Source organism: Corvus moneduloides, chromosome 12 (assembly GCF_009650955.1).
Source record: "Corvus moneduloides isolate bCorMon1 chromosome 12, bCorMon1.pri, whole genome shotgun sequence".
Taxonomy (NCBI): Eukaryota; Metazoa; Chordata; class Aves; order Passeriformes; family Corvidae; genus Corvus; species Corvus moneduloides.
In genome coordinates this window covers 14,714,727-14,731,160 of record NC_045487.1, presented here as the reverse complement: position 1 = coordinate 14,731,160, position 16,434 = coordinate 14,714,727, and the positions used below count along the sequence as shown (strand labels likewise).

The following is a 16,434-nucleotide window of genomic DNA, read 5'->3' as shown; positions in this document are numbered from 1 at the left end:
CCAGAAAGACATTAAGTGCATTTAGATTTACAGAAGCATTTCCCCTGCACAAACATTGTCCATAAACAAAGTAACTCCTCTTTCTAATGCTCATGGGAATTTAAGAAAGCAACCAAAGCCTTACTTCTTTAGCCAAGGCAGAAGTTAACATTTGAGACTCCTAACAGAGCACAGGAGCACATGCTGATAAAGGAAATCTTTTCCTCTCAGAGACAGGTCTTGTCAGGCACCTGCTCTCCTCCATCCCAGGAGCAGGGGCTGTGGCATATCTGACAGAACAGGCACCAGGTGGGAGAAGCTCCGCACATTATTTTTCCTCATATCCCATGCAAACATATCCTGAGGCAAATATTTTGGATTTCATACTTTTCCTCCTTGAATGTTATTGCCATCATGCTGGAAACATCAAAAAGCAGTGCATTATAAAAACATATTTGCTTTCTTGCTGTATGAGTTACCTGAGAATATGTCTGGCTTGGTAAAACAAACCCAGTTTTCAAGCAGATTTGCAGTTCCAGTAGACAGTCTGCTCCCCTGAATTGCCAGCTTCTGTAGGACCAAAGCCCCTGGGATCAGAAAGGTTTTCCTTCCTTCCTTGATAGCCATCTGATTTAATTTGCCCTCAAACATGCCAGTCTGCAGAGTTCTGAAATCCCTGGTTTTATTCAGCCTACAGAGAATACTTCCTTTCTTTTATAATGTGAAATTCACCTTAAACAAAAATTTAAAAAGCTTCATATACAAACCTACCCTTTGTGCTTAGCATAAACTTATTATTTCAAGAGATTGAAAGGAGATAGCTCATATAGCATTGCAATATTCTGCAGTCTTAGTTAAATGTTGGATTACAACACATTATTGCCACAAGTTGTGGCAATAATGGACTACTCAAAACTTGGGGGAAACATGTACTTTAAAGCTGGTTTGCAGATAGTGTGGCTGAAAGAGCACAGGATCATCATCAAAATACTTACTGTTCATCAACTCAAGCCAAGTTTCACAAACTGCTATAACAACAAGAAATGGACATTAAAGTCTTGTCACATTTTTACATACTTATCTCCTGCCATCTCACAGACAAGAAACCCCCAGAATAAACCCCCCAAACCTCTTCATTACTCCACCTTGACTGGCCACCCCATGGCTAGGGGGAGGGCAGGAGGACAAGAAGAGGAAGAGCTCTGCTGCTTCCTGCCACAGGCAGCACACGACAGAGATACATCCCTTATTTAAATGCCAAACCTGAACAGAGACTGCAGGAGCCCAGGTCAAGCTGACACTGGCCGTGCCAGCAAGGCAGAGCTGTTCTTAATCCCCAACAAATTTCAAGGCGAGACAAAATTAACCTGTATTATTTCACAGCATATGCCAGTGTCCCCCTTTTCTTGAGGGAAGCGGGTTGTGGAGGAGGATTTTGGAAGATGAGGGTATGAGTAATCTGATGCTTTAAATGCATGTTGATAAATACCTAGAGACAGCAGTTCCCAGAACAGAAGGCTCATGCCAACAAGCGAGGTGAAGCGGGTGCATCCAGTGTCAACCTGCGCACTCGCCAGTCCCCTGCTGCACTGCACACTGACCCCCCTACTGTTCCATAAGGCTTTGCCTTGCAGCTGTTACTCCCAATAAAGTCTGGGAAAAAGCCCATTGTAGGATTTGGCAACTCCCAAGCTAAAGTTCAGGTTCCTGACACTTCCCCCTAAGAGGGGATGCTGCTGTAAACCTCGTACACTGCCAGTGAGGTCTGACCTGGCAGCCTGGCCAAAGGAAGTGTCCCACCCACCCAGCCCCCTGGGTTCAGTCTGCTGCTGCTGTACTGTGTGGGCAGGAAACAGCACCTAGGAGTAGAGAGAACCTTGAGCCAGGCCATGAGGGCTGCCTCTTGCCCCCACCTCATGCAAGTAGGGATGTAATAAACCCCTCGTGTTGTAATTCCTGAGAACCAAGAGGAGATGCTGACCTGAGACCTAGAAACAGACAGAACCAGAGAGAGACCACCCCCCTTCTTTAGGGCAGGCAAGCTAGACAGAACTATTTCTGTGAACTATTTATACCAATAACTATTTCTGTAGGTACCTACAGCATTCCTGACAGCTGAGCATCTGGCTGACTCAGTGGTGACTGCCATGCCTCCATCCTTTCTGCTCACCAGCACTGTTCCTCCCCACCCCAGCTCACAACTGCAGCCTCACTCACTCATTCGGGGCTATTGCCTTCAATACACCCACAGCTACCCCCAACTTCCAATTTTATAGTAGCAGTAATGCAAAATTAGCACTGGATTCATTTCTGTTGTTCAGTTTCTCTGATGCCCCCAGCTTTCAGACCAAGGTGAGGGTTTGATGCATTGTTATGACAAACCTTTCAGGAGGAGAAGATAATCATGTACCACCTGGGTTACTGCAAATTCAATTTACTTTGCAGCATGCTTTATGCTGGTCTGGAGCTATTAAAGAGAGAGAGTTTCCAGTTGAGGAGTGTGCAGCACTGCAGAGCTAAATTGCTTTTTCAGGGTTGCCCAGTGCTGTCTCTCCTACATTGCCCTGGGGCTGTTCACCCCTGGAGCCTCTCCCCATCTCTTGGGGTAACACATCTGGAGTCAGAGACAGCCTGCAGGAACACAAGATTTGGTATTATCTTACCTTTGCCACACAAGCTTCAGCCCAAACACACCAAACCTTTTTCTCTTACCTAGCCAGGCAGGACTGCCCCCCTGCTTCCCCCCACCAGGATCAGAATTTAGGAGAATAGAATCCACAAGCAAAGAAACACAGAGGAAACTTCCTCTTGGAGGTGGATTTTTTTCCTTGTTTTTCTTCTAACAGGGACAACTATCTTCCTTAAAATTACCTGCACTGGTGCTCCCTAAAGAAGTTTTTTTTAGCTTGTGGCAATCAATGCAAATTTTTTTCAAGCTACCCTAGAAAGGCAGCACCAGACACAGTATCCACATAGTGCAACAGACAACCAGAAACAGGATCTTATAAAACATGAGATAAAAGATGAGAAAGTAAGAAAATAGCTCTCAAGGTAAGTCACTCCAGCTGGGCAGTGGTGCATCTCTGGGACATGACTGCATTCCTACCTGGGGAGCTGCAAAGCCACGATCTCCATGCTCTGAACAGACTGCTTTCCATCAGAATAAGGAGGCTGACCTTTCAGAAAAGAAACAATTGTAAAATTAACAGGATTTCCACCTGAACCAGAGATCAAATTTGGAGGGATGCCTGTTGTCTGAACAAGTTTCATTCATAGGTATATCCATCTAAGATCCTGGTTTCCCACACAGCCCAGAAAACACATGGAACGCCTACATTCACTTCTGCATAGTGAAGTTAAGTGCAATCCCCGTTTTTAAGAGGCCAGTTAAAAATTTAAAAATGTAATTGTGGAGTTTTTTTGGTGAAACATCTGAAAGGGACTTAGATCTGAAAACACACCAAAAGGACTAGTACTGAAGCTTGCCTGGTGATTTAAGAATTAAACCTAGAGACTACCTTTCAGGAGGATTAGTTTCCCTCATCCACCCCATTTTGTGTTCTAAATTCTGGGACAAAGCATCAAAACGTATCTTGGCAAATCCTTCAATAATCAGCAAATAATACATCCCCTTTGTCTAGGACATGCAATTCTCTGAGAAATTAAAACCTCTCTGAACAGGCACCAGCAAATGTGTTCAGCTCACATTTACACTTGTTTTGTTAACACAACTTATAACCATTCATTGCAAGGAAAAAAGCCAGCAGCACCAAAGAACTTGCTTACCATTGATTAGCATAGGCATTTTTATTACATTAAAGCTTTAACATTTATCCAAATACTGGGTCAGGGAAGAGAAAAAGGCAGAATAACTTAAAAAAAAAATAATAAAAGGCAGCCTTGCCCAGAACTATTGTTAAAAAAAACCCTAACCAACAACAGAATAGCAGCTTCCTGAAATATTAAGCGTTGCAGCATTTAAGTTATCTGCAACAGGACACAATGAACCCTGGTAGTCTAACAAATGTTTTCAGTGTTATTGAACAGTCCTTCAAAGCAAGCACCAAGAAACACGCAAAAAATAAGCAACCATTTATCTCCATGTTCCCCTCTTCTCCAGAACCATGAGTTTCCAGAAAATGTCCTACTAGGACCTCTGAGATGTTCAGACATTGCAAAGGTCACAGACTTTCCTGTAAAAAGGCACATACCTCTCCAGAATTTAGCTCTGCACACATCATTATTTGTCAAATACTGTGCCAAAATCCCAATGTTTAAATGATTATTTAAGAAGAGGTAGACTTTTCCTACTGATCATCTCTCACTAACCATCACCTAAGGGTAACAATCCAGACAATCTGATTTAAGAATTTCCCAGTAAGCTGATCATTACAGAGTGTTATAGGAGGATTCCCCATATACTTGTCATGTTTATTATCCCCTCCCTAGCCACCTGTACCTGGCTAGAGGAAATCCAAGTAGCCCAACATGACAATTTTACCTTAGTATCCAAATAAAGAAGTTTCAGTGGATAAGCCAATAGTAGTAAATAAATAAAGCAATAATACTACAACTATTCATCCCCAACTCCCACACTTATTAATGGTCACAGTCTGAAAAAATCTTAATTGATCATAGGTAAAAGAAATATAGAAATATACATAAAACCAGCTGTCTTAGACAGCATTTTTTTTATTAAAAATGAATACACAGAGATATAGCAGCTTTTACAATAAAGTTTTTTAAAAGGCATCAAGTTGTAAGCCAACCATTCAAAAAAAAGGCTTTGAAATGTTGTCTTCCACAGCACTTTTTGCCCATTTGTCAATGAGGCACAGAAATCTGCAGATTCCCCAAAGGACAAACAGGAACAGTAACTGATCTAAACTTCAAGCCCTTTTTCTGAACAGTTGATCAAGCATCACCCTCCGTAGCAGCATCTGGAGCACACTTCGGTGTTCTTTCAAGTGGCTGGTGTACTTGATCCATTTCTTTAAAATATTTTAACATTCAATAAAACTATTTCAAATAGAAAAATTTCTGTCACATGAAAGTAAAGTTTCCTTTTCAGATTCCATGAAAGCTTATGAACTTCACTGGCAGCATTTCTGTAATGGAGCAGGAGCTAAAACCAGCAGAACAGGCACTTCAGCAAAATTGTCCATCAACAGTTTCTAAAGTCATATTGATTGCAGTCTAGGAGACAGTTTCTTACGACTTTGTGGTGGTGTAAGGACACCAGTGGGGAAAGGTGAAGTCCTATTTTGCTCAGCCAATATGGCTTGTTTTGCTTGAGCTCTGTCCTGAAAGCACATGAAAAAAAGAAAAAGGCATCTTTACTTTGGTGTGTCTATGCAACAGATCAATAAAATTCAGTGTTTTATAATCTGATAGATTGTTAATCTGGAAATGCATCTCCATATCTAACTCTCCTAACAGTAACTGATAAATCACACAGTACTTGTAGTTATCTTGTAGTGCAACTCCAGGAGATCAGTGTTAGTTTTTGGACTCTGATGATTAGCATTAATTCATAAGACACACACACTCTCGTACCTTCAAGAAAATTCAGAAACAACTGTATAGGAAGAGCTTTAACTTCTACCTACAATTCAGTAACCTAAATAGAAATAATAACCCAGATAGCTTAAACCACAATTTGTTGAACAAGATTTTGATCCTCTACAAGTTTCTCACTGAAAACCACTCTTGCTCCAGTGCTTGTCAATGACCACGGTCACATAAAAGTCCCACAAGACCAGTCTCAAGGGATCAATCTTTATTTTTCTGTTGATCAGACAAGACTGTACTACTGGTATTTCCTAGAGAGGAAGGTCTAATACATGGTATTTGAAGTATCCCAGAGGTTAAAAAAATGCTTCTGATTTCCAGGGTAATTATATGCTGTTTGAGATGAGAGGCTGAAGGCACAATCACCTTCTTAAACTAAATACTGAACAAGTCTGTCCCAAGACAAGTCTTTGTCTCAAGAATTTTGGATCTGGAGTACAATCTTATGCCTTTTATCATCTAAATACACTCAGTCTCGATCTGTTAATGCTTCACTTAAGTTGACTGTATGTTCTAACCAAAGGAACAAGACTTCAGCAATTTTACAGACAGGTTTTTGTCTTCATTCTGCTCATACATACCAGTAAATCAAAGCTGTTTATGTGTGTCTGTATATTGTGCAAATCTTCAGGAGCTATCCCGCTAAAGTGTTTGAGTTTGGAGCTTCCTACTTCCCTTAGCGCCATGGCAAATGGGACCATCCATTTCACACATTTCTCTATCTCACAAAATTTGTAACCTGGAACACAAGACACATGCTGATCTGCCTGAAAGAAGACGTAACATTTGTCAACACACAACACTTAAGTTTATAAATGCCAATACCTGAAACTTTCTCCATCAACTCAGATGAAGAGAAGTGATAAAAAGCAGAAGCTGCAAGTATTCCATAGGTATATTCCAAGCAGCCAATATCCAGCCCACAGAGATCCAAGAGCTACAAGACAACAGATGTTTAATAAGCCTGATACAAGAACACTTTTCCATGTGAAACAGCATTTGAAGGAAATCAGACTTACCTCCGCTATTTGTACAAATATCTGCTGTGGATATTGTGGTAGCATTACCTCATAAAGCTCATTTAAATATGCAACTTGCAAGTAAGTGTTTAGCCACGATACAACTGTCAGTGGATTTAAGTTCCAATTAAGAGCCTGAAAGAACAGATATAGAGAAGACTTCAGTGCCAATTTAAGTTCCTAACTTAAACTGTGCAAGATGTCTTAAGAATCAGAAGCTCTAATCCCAGTTGATTAAGGCATCTTTGAAACATGCAAATCAGATACTCTCCTGTAGCTCTTCCTGCTGACATGGTCAGGGAACAAATAATTTTGTTAATACACACATCCAGGTGGATGCTTTGGATCTCTTCTTACCTAGAGAAAACACTGCTTTCTAATTAGTAAGAGAAATTGTGCCTCTTAGCACCTAAGATTAACTGAGGAGCTCTGCTTTTGCTCTGATTATGCTATATGTTTTTAAAACCTAATTCCACTTTTAAATGTTACCTTCATAATGATCAATTCCATAGTGATGATTTCATCCTCTGTACAGGCTCCATCTGTAACATAGGCAAACTGGTGCAACTTTGGTGGATAAATTTCCTGAAAGATAGGAGATCAAGTATTTAATCTGTGGAATAGGTTGCAACTAGTTTCATGTGTTACTTTAACACAAAAAAAAAAAAGAGAAATAAACAGAACAACCACTGCTTCAGCCTTTCAAAACAGAAAGGGGAGGTGGGATAAGGAACTACATCCCCTTTCTAAACCCTGGTGTTCTCTGCCTTTAATAGACACACACTTCTTGCTCATCATAGCCTTCACCTTTCACTTGGGATGGATCAATAGAAACCTACATTGTTTGACTACAGCACCACTGTGACTGTACCATAACTGACATCAAGATTGTTTTAAAACACCCTGAAGAAAAGGCCCTTATCTCTTGCTTAAGAACAGATTGAATAGAAGCTCTTTAAAACTATGAAGAGCTTAAAAAACACTGTGTATTTTAGTCATTCAGATTGTTCCAGTAAATAACAGCTCAGACTATCATGCAGTAGGTACTCTATGGCAATGAAATTGCAACAAGTGGTCTCTGTATACACCAGCCAGCCAAAAACTCATTTAGCAATTGCAATTAAAACTTCAGATTTATTCTAGCACTGAATTCTCTAATGAGAAAACTAGCTAACATCACAGTATAATTTTACCCACTTCTAAAAAACCAGGAATGTTGAAAAGGAAAAAAAAAAAAGATCTTTTTTTCTGTCTCCTAGCTGAAAAAAATCATAGCAACTAACTCCACAAAGCTTTCCACAATGCATCCAGCATACAATAAGTGTGCTCTGTGACCATTCACCTTTTTATGTGTAAGTGAAGCTGGAGATACTTACCTCAAGCTTTGCTGCTATGAACAGAGAAGTGACACCAATAAGCTGCAATAGTGTTTTTACAACATCCTGTTGTGTTGCCATAAAGCGATCAAAGAAATCTTGTGCTAAATAAAAAGTTTCTCTATGAAGTTTGTAGGCTTCACAAACCTGGAAAGACAACAGAGATTACAAAGGTCATGGACAGTGTTAAAGACATGTATTAAAAAAAAGCATTAGATAGACAAAATTTGTATCAGCTTTCTATTTCACTGCTATTGTGAAGTAACATGTTAACTAAGAGCATGAGTTAAACAGTTTCCTTTGACACACGATGACTGTCATTACAGTAACTTCCAAGAAAAAAAGACCAGATCAGAGTGAAAACCCTTTTAGGAAATGCAAGCACATGTTCCAACAATGTCAGAACATCAGTTCCTCATTTTGTGCAAAGATGCATCATTCCAACACCTCAACAGAGAAAATTCTCACAAGTATTTTAAAATTAAGAGATTATGCCACCAAGTCATTCAAACAGCAAAAAAGACTCAGACACAAGAGGAGCTGTAGCACATTCTGCATGACAAAAACAGATAAAAAGGCTGTGAGATGGATCTGATCTCTAAGCTACCACACCTCCCTTCTTACAGTGACTTGCAATTATTTGTTCAGCCTTTGTCTGCAGTGTGACCTTAAAAAGCTTACAGCACTACCTTAAAAAGCTTATAGTGTTTTAGGGACAAATTGATTATTATCCACTATCAGTCTAAATGAATAACAGACTATATTGTCAGTTTGCAAATCATCAGCTCAATACATCATATATTCTTTAAGTTTGATGCCATTCATTGACACAATTTAAGATGAAGACAAGTATCTGGAGCTAAACATGCTCCTGAAGTGCACTCATGACAGTTATTAGTGCACTTCAACAAAAGCACACTTGAAACACTCACAAGCACAGAAAAGCTCACCTCCATTAGCCAGTCTAGAAGGATGGTTCTCATTTTAGGCTGCAGCTGAGGGTGCCTTTGCATGTAGAATTTATCCCTCATGTAAATCTCTTCTTTGTTTATCATGTTTTTCCATACGTCATCCCTGCTTGCCCAGCTAAGAGACATCAGTGTTTAGTCTTGGATCATGAGACAAGAGGAAAGCAGAGCAGCAGCAGCCCAGCACACTTACCCTAGAGCTGGCAGTGAGGTAGCTCTGGCAGGAACAATGCTCGGGCGGATACAGTGCGAGTAATCGATACAAACGGGATCATCATCTTTATCCGGAGTAGGAATCAGCATGTGGGCATTCTCATGAATGTTGTTCCAGGACACCTATTAAACCAAACAGGAGATTTTACACTCTGCATTTTTAAGTAATCATTTCAGTTGTACATAGAAAATAATCATAACTTTTGTCATGATTTCTTGCCAGTGTCTTACCTCTTTAAACTGCACAGAAACACAGAATGGTAGAGACTGGAAGGCATCTCTAGGTCATTTTGGCAACCTCCCTGCTCACACAGGCCCACCAAGAGCCAGTTACCCAGGACCACCTCCAGAAGGCTTTTGAGAATCCCCAAGGATGGAGACTCCACAACTACTCTGGGCAACTTGTACCATGCTTGGCTACCCTCACAGTAAAAAGTGTTCCATGATATTCAGAGTGAACCTCTTGTGCTTCAGTTTGCATCCATCTCTTGTCCTATCACACAAAGAAGAGCTTGGCTCCATCTTCTTTACATCTTCCCTTCAAATATTTATAAACAGTTTATACAAATCTCCACAGACCTCCTTTTCTTCAGGCTAAACAGCCCCAGCTTCCTCAGCCTTTCCTTATAGTAAAGATGCTCTGGTTCCTGAATTATCTTAATGGACCTTTCTGGACTCTTTCTTGTATGGTCAAGTCTTTTTTGACTGGGGAGCCCAGAACTGGACAGAACACTACAGATGTGGCCTCACCTGTGCTGAGTAGAGGGGGTATTGCTTATCTGCACAACAGAGAAAATTTGGAACTAAAGATGAAGAACATTCACCCTGCTCTCCTTTTGAAGGACCATAACTGTTTCATGGAAGGATATCCAAACCAGAATCTCCTATTCTCACAATGCATTTTGTTTTACTGAAAATACACTTGCCCTCAGGTAAATAACAAGCAGATGGAACTCAAAGACCCAAATATGAGGTCAGGATTTCTGGTAAGGAATATGTAGATAATATGCCTGAAACCATGCTTTCATGCAAAGCATCTCAGAAAACAAACACAGCAAAACAGTTTGTAGAATCTTGCACTCATTCATTTAGCAGAGTTAAGATAAAAACCCAAAGCATATATGACCCAATTTTCAGAATACAGCAAGTACAAGTTAAGCAATTGCTACTAAACCATCAAGCTGATAATTTCATATGAAGAATTCTGTCATGCTCTGCAAACATTCGATATGCAAAACTTCACCTGTCATGTCCATTCAACTTTTATTTGGACCAGAACTTAAGTCTAGGTTTACTCTTCTACCATCTAACTCTAAAACATAATCTTGTACATTTCACACAGTTCCCCAGGAAAATGCTACTTGATTTGCAGTAGAATACAAAGCCAGCACTGTGCCATCATGCCTAAGTAAATTAAAATTTGGCATTTCTGCTCAACAGTGAAGTCAGCCATCCTGCTGCAAATTGATCAGTTCTGCACCACTAAAAGGAGAGAACTCCCTAATATTATTTTTAATGTGATAAAAAAATTAAGAACAAGTTCAGAAGAATCATTAGGCACTATCAAGTAAAACCCTGTGAAACTTTGCCTCCTGAAAAAAGCTTCCACAGCTGATTTTTGCCATCTTTCCTACATACGACATCACTTTCCAGCAAAATGGCTCCCTCCTGCACCAGTTTCAGAAACAGAAACCACTGACTTGATGAAACAAAAACCACATGTCACAGTTCTCTCACAGCTAAGACTGCTTTGCACTTTGAGTTACTGACACACAGATCAGTCTCTTTTCTTCTTGGGAGTTCTACACGCAAATATAGCATAGCTACATACCCAGCCATACCAGGGTTTAATTTGAGTGGGGAGGAGGCAAAAAGAGGGAATAGTATCTTTATATTGAAAATGACAGACTCCTTACAAACTGAAAGTTTGAATGAAAATGTCACATCAGCATTGCCTGAAGTTAATTTTTGTCCTCCCTCAAAACTAGACTTTAGTCACACTTTGTTCTCCAAACTGCACAGCAAGCCCAGCTGCCAACAGCCTTTCGAGAAGTGCTGTCTTATCAGTTAATCAGCAAACAGAAAAGCAGATGATATAATATCTATTTAAAGGTGCCTACTACACCAGCAGCTTCTGAAGGACCAGAGACTTGCTCACAAAATTCTCAAACAAAGCAGACACCTCACACACCACATGCAACAATTACTAAAGATATTTCACCACCCTAAATTTTCTATAAGGAAATAGAAATCAAAGGTCAAGAGCCTCTTAGGTGTTTTGAGAAAAAGGGAAAACGGTTTTTGACATAATGTCACTTAACAAGACACTGGGCAAAAGATGTGAGCAACACCACAAGTATATAGCTTAGCTAGAGACAAGAAGGAAACTAAGGTGCAGCGCCTCAAAAGAAAGCAGCTTACTGGGGAGGGAGCACCATAACCAGCATAGATTTTGGTTGAGGGAATGAACATATCAGGCTCTTGAGTCTTTGAAACAGATTTAGCAAGACACTCAATCAAAAGTAAGAAACGCTATCAAGAAACTGCATTACCTCACACTGTAACTGCAAGAAAATAGGAGCCACCACTGAAAAAATAAACAGTTTAAGGTGGGGAGGGTATGAGGAAACCATGAAGAACTTCCTTTGGGCTTGCACAGGGCCAATCCAAAAGCAGAGACCTGTCACAAAGCAACAGATGTTACCCAGAATCTGTGCAGCCTAACAGAGGAAATACTACAGTCCTGGGCTTACTTCTGAGACAAACAGGAGCTGACGCAGCATGCAAGCAAAAAATCAGCAGGGAGAACGGCTCTTGAAGTCTATATGGAGCCCAGCAAGAAAGCCTGGTGACACTCACAGTAATATTCCAGATACAGGAACAACTAATCAGGTGCAGATCTCTATCTCAGACCTTAGAACAAGACACCGACTGGAGAAACTGAACCAAGCACATGAGAAGACTCATTAAGAGAAGGGGTACCAAGAGGGCAGAACACAGGTGATAAATCCATTAGAGCACTCAAGCCCACACAGCTCCAAACAGAGAAAACCCAGGAGTTCAGAGGTGGGGTCTTTTTAAAGCTCAAACATTACCAGGCCTCAGTTTCCTGCAGCATGTCACCATCCACTGATACATCAAATATTCATAGAAATTCATCTTTCTGAACATCCTTCAGGATATAGGCCAGACACAAAACAGAGTAGGTAGTGACCACTGGGGTTATTGGTTACAGGCCAGGCAGGGCCTTCAGTGAAGAAGAAACACCTAAAAATACAAGCTGAGACACTTGTGCACCTCAGTGTGAGCTAGGAGCCACCAGAATGAGCTTCTACAGACCCAGGGCAAGGAGTGCAGCAGGAGAGGAAGAGAATGACACAACTGCATTCAAACAGCAACATCAGAGGATTTTCAGCATGGAAATCAATGGCAGGGGAACAGGTCTGTTTGTCACCTTAAAAGCAGCACCTTGTACCAGAGACATTGGTATCAACTCAACAGAGACAACAGCCTTAGTTTGCCCATCAGAAATAGTGAGACCTATAATTCTAGCCATTTTTCACTCATACAATGCATTACTTCGAAGTATTGAATTTTTCTTTGCCATCAGAAGGGAATTCCAGATTTAATAAATAGGAGATAAAAGAGCCACTCACATTATTAAGTTGTTCCAATCCTCTTGGGATAGCACAGGAGCTTCTACTTCTTTCAAACAAGAGTCTGACCCAGATTATGGCCAAGTCAGGTTCTCAAACTGGGTATAGTTTACACTCCTTTTTTTGTGGGCTTTGTTTGTTTTGTTTTTTTTTAATTGAATCTTCAAAAGTCAATCTAGATTAGTCAAAGAAACTTTTCGGAGGATATTTTCAAAACACTTAGGTGGAAGGCTTTGACAATGCTAAAATCAGATTCTGGAAAGTGTCTAGTAAAGAACTGATCAAAACTACTTCCTGAGAGTTTACTCCACCTTTACATGTGAAAATATTAGAGTTTTATCTAAAGAAACTAACTTCTAGATTCAGTTCTCCACTTTATATGGAGGTCACCATGCAATTTGTATCACAATTGCACAGATTATTCTAATCTAGTTAGATTTTTTTTTTTTTTTACACAGAGCCTTGGAAGTGTATTCATCCACAGAAAGCAGCCAGAATTAGTATGACAATTGCTAGCAGAATTACAGCAGTGCCAGTTCTCCAAAATCAAACACAGAATTTATGCAATATTCTGCTGTCACAGACCTGATGATATAGCCACCCTTTCATCACATAAAGGGTAACGGCATCCTAATTAAGAACTGGGGCCTTATGTTCCACAGAAGCAAACTAATGAATTGACTATGAAGATGTCATAAAGTGGGATGTGACTATGATATTTTGCCTTGTGGATAAACTAGTGTCAGTAAACAATTTATTTAATGTAGAAGTCATGTGGTATAGGCTGCAGTGGATTTATAGCTGCTTGCATTTTAGAATTGTCGTGTCTCCACAGAGTAACTGTCACCCTGGCTATCATTCCAGCCTGCTATACTGCTGCTGGAACCGTAAACATATTCTCATTAGTGGTCCATGGCAATTTATATCAGAGAATAGCTTGTGTCACACCATAGACTGAAGAGCTGCTGCTGTGCAGCCAAATGTTAGCTTTTTTAACCAGATCTGGAACAATCTGGCTACTTTGTCACAACAAAAATACATTCTCTATGTAGGGAAAGATACATAGGCACAGTATTTTATTGTTTATAGAATGAAAGGGTCAAATTCCACCAGCATCCTATGATTAACTTGAAAAATTCCCAAGTAATGACTACTGCCTAAATTACCTAAGTTTTAGTTTACCTGTCACTCCTGAAGTAACACTGAATGGCTACCAGGTCAAGAGCACAAACAAGAAGACAAAATTGGAAGTCTTTATCTGCTTTCAAAATTGAAGGTCAACATATGCAAAAGATATTTCAAGTTTCCTTCCACTGTCTTTCTGGAAGACAGTAAAATCGGGTCCCTGTTGAGACTTTGTAACAGTACCTTGTTATTTTGCAATAAACATGCACAAGAAGGCCTTGCTCAGTTTAAACAGAATGAATCTTCTGCTGAAGGAGAAAGCTGCAGTGAAGGACAGGCAGCTCTTCCTTGTCAGAAGTGAGAAATTAGTTTAATATACTGTGCAAAAGAAAGACAGAAGGGAAGGAAAGATCCCCTCATTAAATGCTCACCATTTGAGCCCTGCTTAATATGTTGACTGATAACTAGTGTACGCAGTTGCAACAAGCGGAGGCCATTCCAAACAATGATGCCCATCTGTTATGGTAGCACTTCAGTCTTAGAACTTCCAGCTGCCACTTCGGGTTAGATGTGCCACATTATGCACAGCCTTGTCTACCAAATGAGGACAGGCTGCACACCCTGACCATGACTCCTGCAACTTCAGCATCACCCTGCGTGTACAGTGACAGGCTGAAGTCATAGTGACAGTGACTGAGCAGGTGTGTGTGTGTGTGTGTTCAGGGCAAAAAAGGAGAGGAATTAACCTATTCCAGAACTCTGTTTTATTTACAGTGGGCATCTCAAGGTACAAAAGCATCATACTTTCAATATCACACACCAACACGGCATCCAACAGAAATACCAAAAGCATCTCCTTTCTCAAGAGCATGGAAAGCACACACAGGGAACTAGAGGACACCACTAAAACCAGTCTTGACTTTGTAATGCAGCTCATTCTAACTGTCTTGCTAAGAAAGCTGGCAATAGTCACTATCAACTTCCACTGCAGGACTGATTTTCACAGTTAGAGTGACTTTACAAAAATTATTCCTTTGTTCTGCAGAGAAACAAAGCCTATTTTACTATGCCATTAGCAGCTAGCATACACTTCTAAGTCCTAATCAGGATGCCCTTACTAAGTCTGTCTGATAACTACCCTTTGTCAATGGGAATGGAGTTGATGTTGGAAGGGGAAGCTTTCCTCTTTCCCAGAGGATAGAGAGCTAGAGACATGACTGCCAAGTAAACCACCTCAAGAGATGATTCTGCCTGCATGTATAAGTGTCTTATGCTTTGGCCAGCAGGCTACAAGAGCACATGTACAAGGTACATAAGCACATGACTATACTTTTGCAAATCTCTAGAGAAGTCAATGCAGAGTAGGTCTAAAGGCTTGGCAGGTGCACCCTTGCAACTCCAGGACACCTGAATATACTTCAGCATTAACGTAATGTTTCAGACCAACACAGGCCTTGCATCTTGCAGAAGCTCCAAAGCTAACCTGAACTGAATTGTTTTGCACACTCCATCACCAACCAGGGCCAACAGCCCCCCTTGCCCACTGCTACTGGCATGTGGCGTGGCAGCAGCATACCTGTTTCACCACATTCACATTAATAACGAAGTACTGCAAAATAAGAGCAAGGTTAAGTAAGATTACAAGATTGACATAAAAAGCCAATTTGATTACCGGTTTTTCAGGCTGCTTTTTTCTAGTACTGTCCATTTTGGCAATTTCTTCATCAGGATCCTGTAAGAACTACGAAAAGCAACATATAATTTCGAGAGTTCAAACCGTGGGACAAGCAGCTGTTGGCTGCTGTGACACGCGCCGAGTCCCCCAGGAGCGCAGCCCCGCAGCCCCCGGCCCACCGCGTGGGCCCCGCACCCCCAACAAAAGGCGGCGAGGGCACGGGGGCCCAGCCCGGCGGCGGGGGGGAGGGGGGGTGCTGGCCCGCGGGCACCGGGCCGGGCCCGCACTCACCGTGGCCACATCAGCTTTCCTCTTGCGGGCTCGCATGGCGTACTCCGCATCCACGTCCTCCTTGGCGGGACGCTTCTCCTCCGCGCAGTCGCTGCCGAGAGAGGGGAAGCTGAGCGAGCGCCGGCCGCGGGAGTCTCCCGGGGGTGCTCGGCCCGCAGGGCCCCGCGCAGGGCGGGCCCGGCGCCCTCACCTCTCCCGGCGCACAGCGCCCGCCATGGCCAGCGGGGGCGAGCCGAGCGCCGCGCGGGGCACGGCCGAGCGGGCCCGGGCCACAGCCCCCCCCCCTCCCCCCAGAGGCCGGCAGAGGCGCGGAACGGGCAGCCGTGAACGGCCCCACCAGTTCCCCCCACCCCGCGGCCCCCTGCCCGCCCGCGCCACCGTTCACTCACCTCCACGCCAGCCCTTGCCGGCCGGGAGCGCGTGGTCGGCGTATGCCAGGCCAGCGGGGCAGGGCGGGACGCGGGCGGGCTCCGCCGGGCGCCTGCTACCGCGCGGCACGGCCGCTCCCGTCCCTGCGCGCGGCGCGGGCCGCGCCCGGCGGGACATTTAAACGCGCGGCGG

The 16,434-nt window shown here is 42.2% G+C and overlaps 1 protein-coding gene across 3 annotated transcripts; it reads right to left on the bottom strand.

Moving 5' to 3' along the window:
- Positions 1-3,761: 3,761 nt before the first annotated feature.
- CCNE1 (cyclin E1) lies at positions 3,762-16,352 on the bottom strand. Of its 3 annotated transcripts, XM_032121850.1 has the most exons (11): positions 16,263-16,352; positions 15,874-15,964; positions 15,580-15,648; positions 9,107-9,249; positions 8,896-9,031; positions 7,946-8,092; positions 7,059-7,154; positions 6,570-6,704; positions 6,376-6,487; positions 6,132-6,289; positions 5,160-5,282 (listed from the first exon to the last, which is right to left on the bottom strand). In XM_032121850.1, the coding sequence occupies exons 2-11, from the start codon at positions 15,907-15,909 to the stop codon at positions 5,160-5,162; spliced, it is 1,155 nt and encodes a 384-aa protein (XP_031977741.1). In that variant the 5' UTR covers positions 15,910-15,964; positions 16,263-16,352. The 3 variants fall into 3 exon arrangements, with proteins under 3 accessions (XP_031977739.1, XP_031977741.1, XP_031977740.1); XM_032121849.1 differs by lacking the exon at positions 16,263-16,352 and having other exon boundaries at positions 15,874-16,041; XM_032121848.1 differs by lacking the exons at positions 15,580-15,648; positions 15,874-15,964; positions 16,263-16,352 and adding an exon at positions 9,358-15,573 and having other exon boundaries at positions 3,762-5,282.
- Between the last annotated feature and the right edge of the window lie 82 nt (positions 16,353-16,434).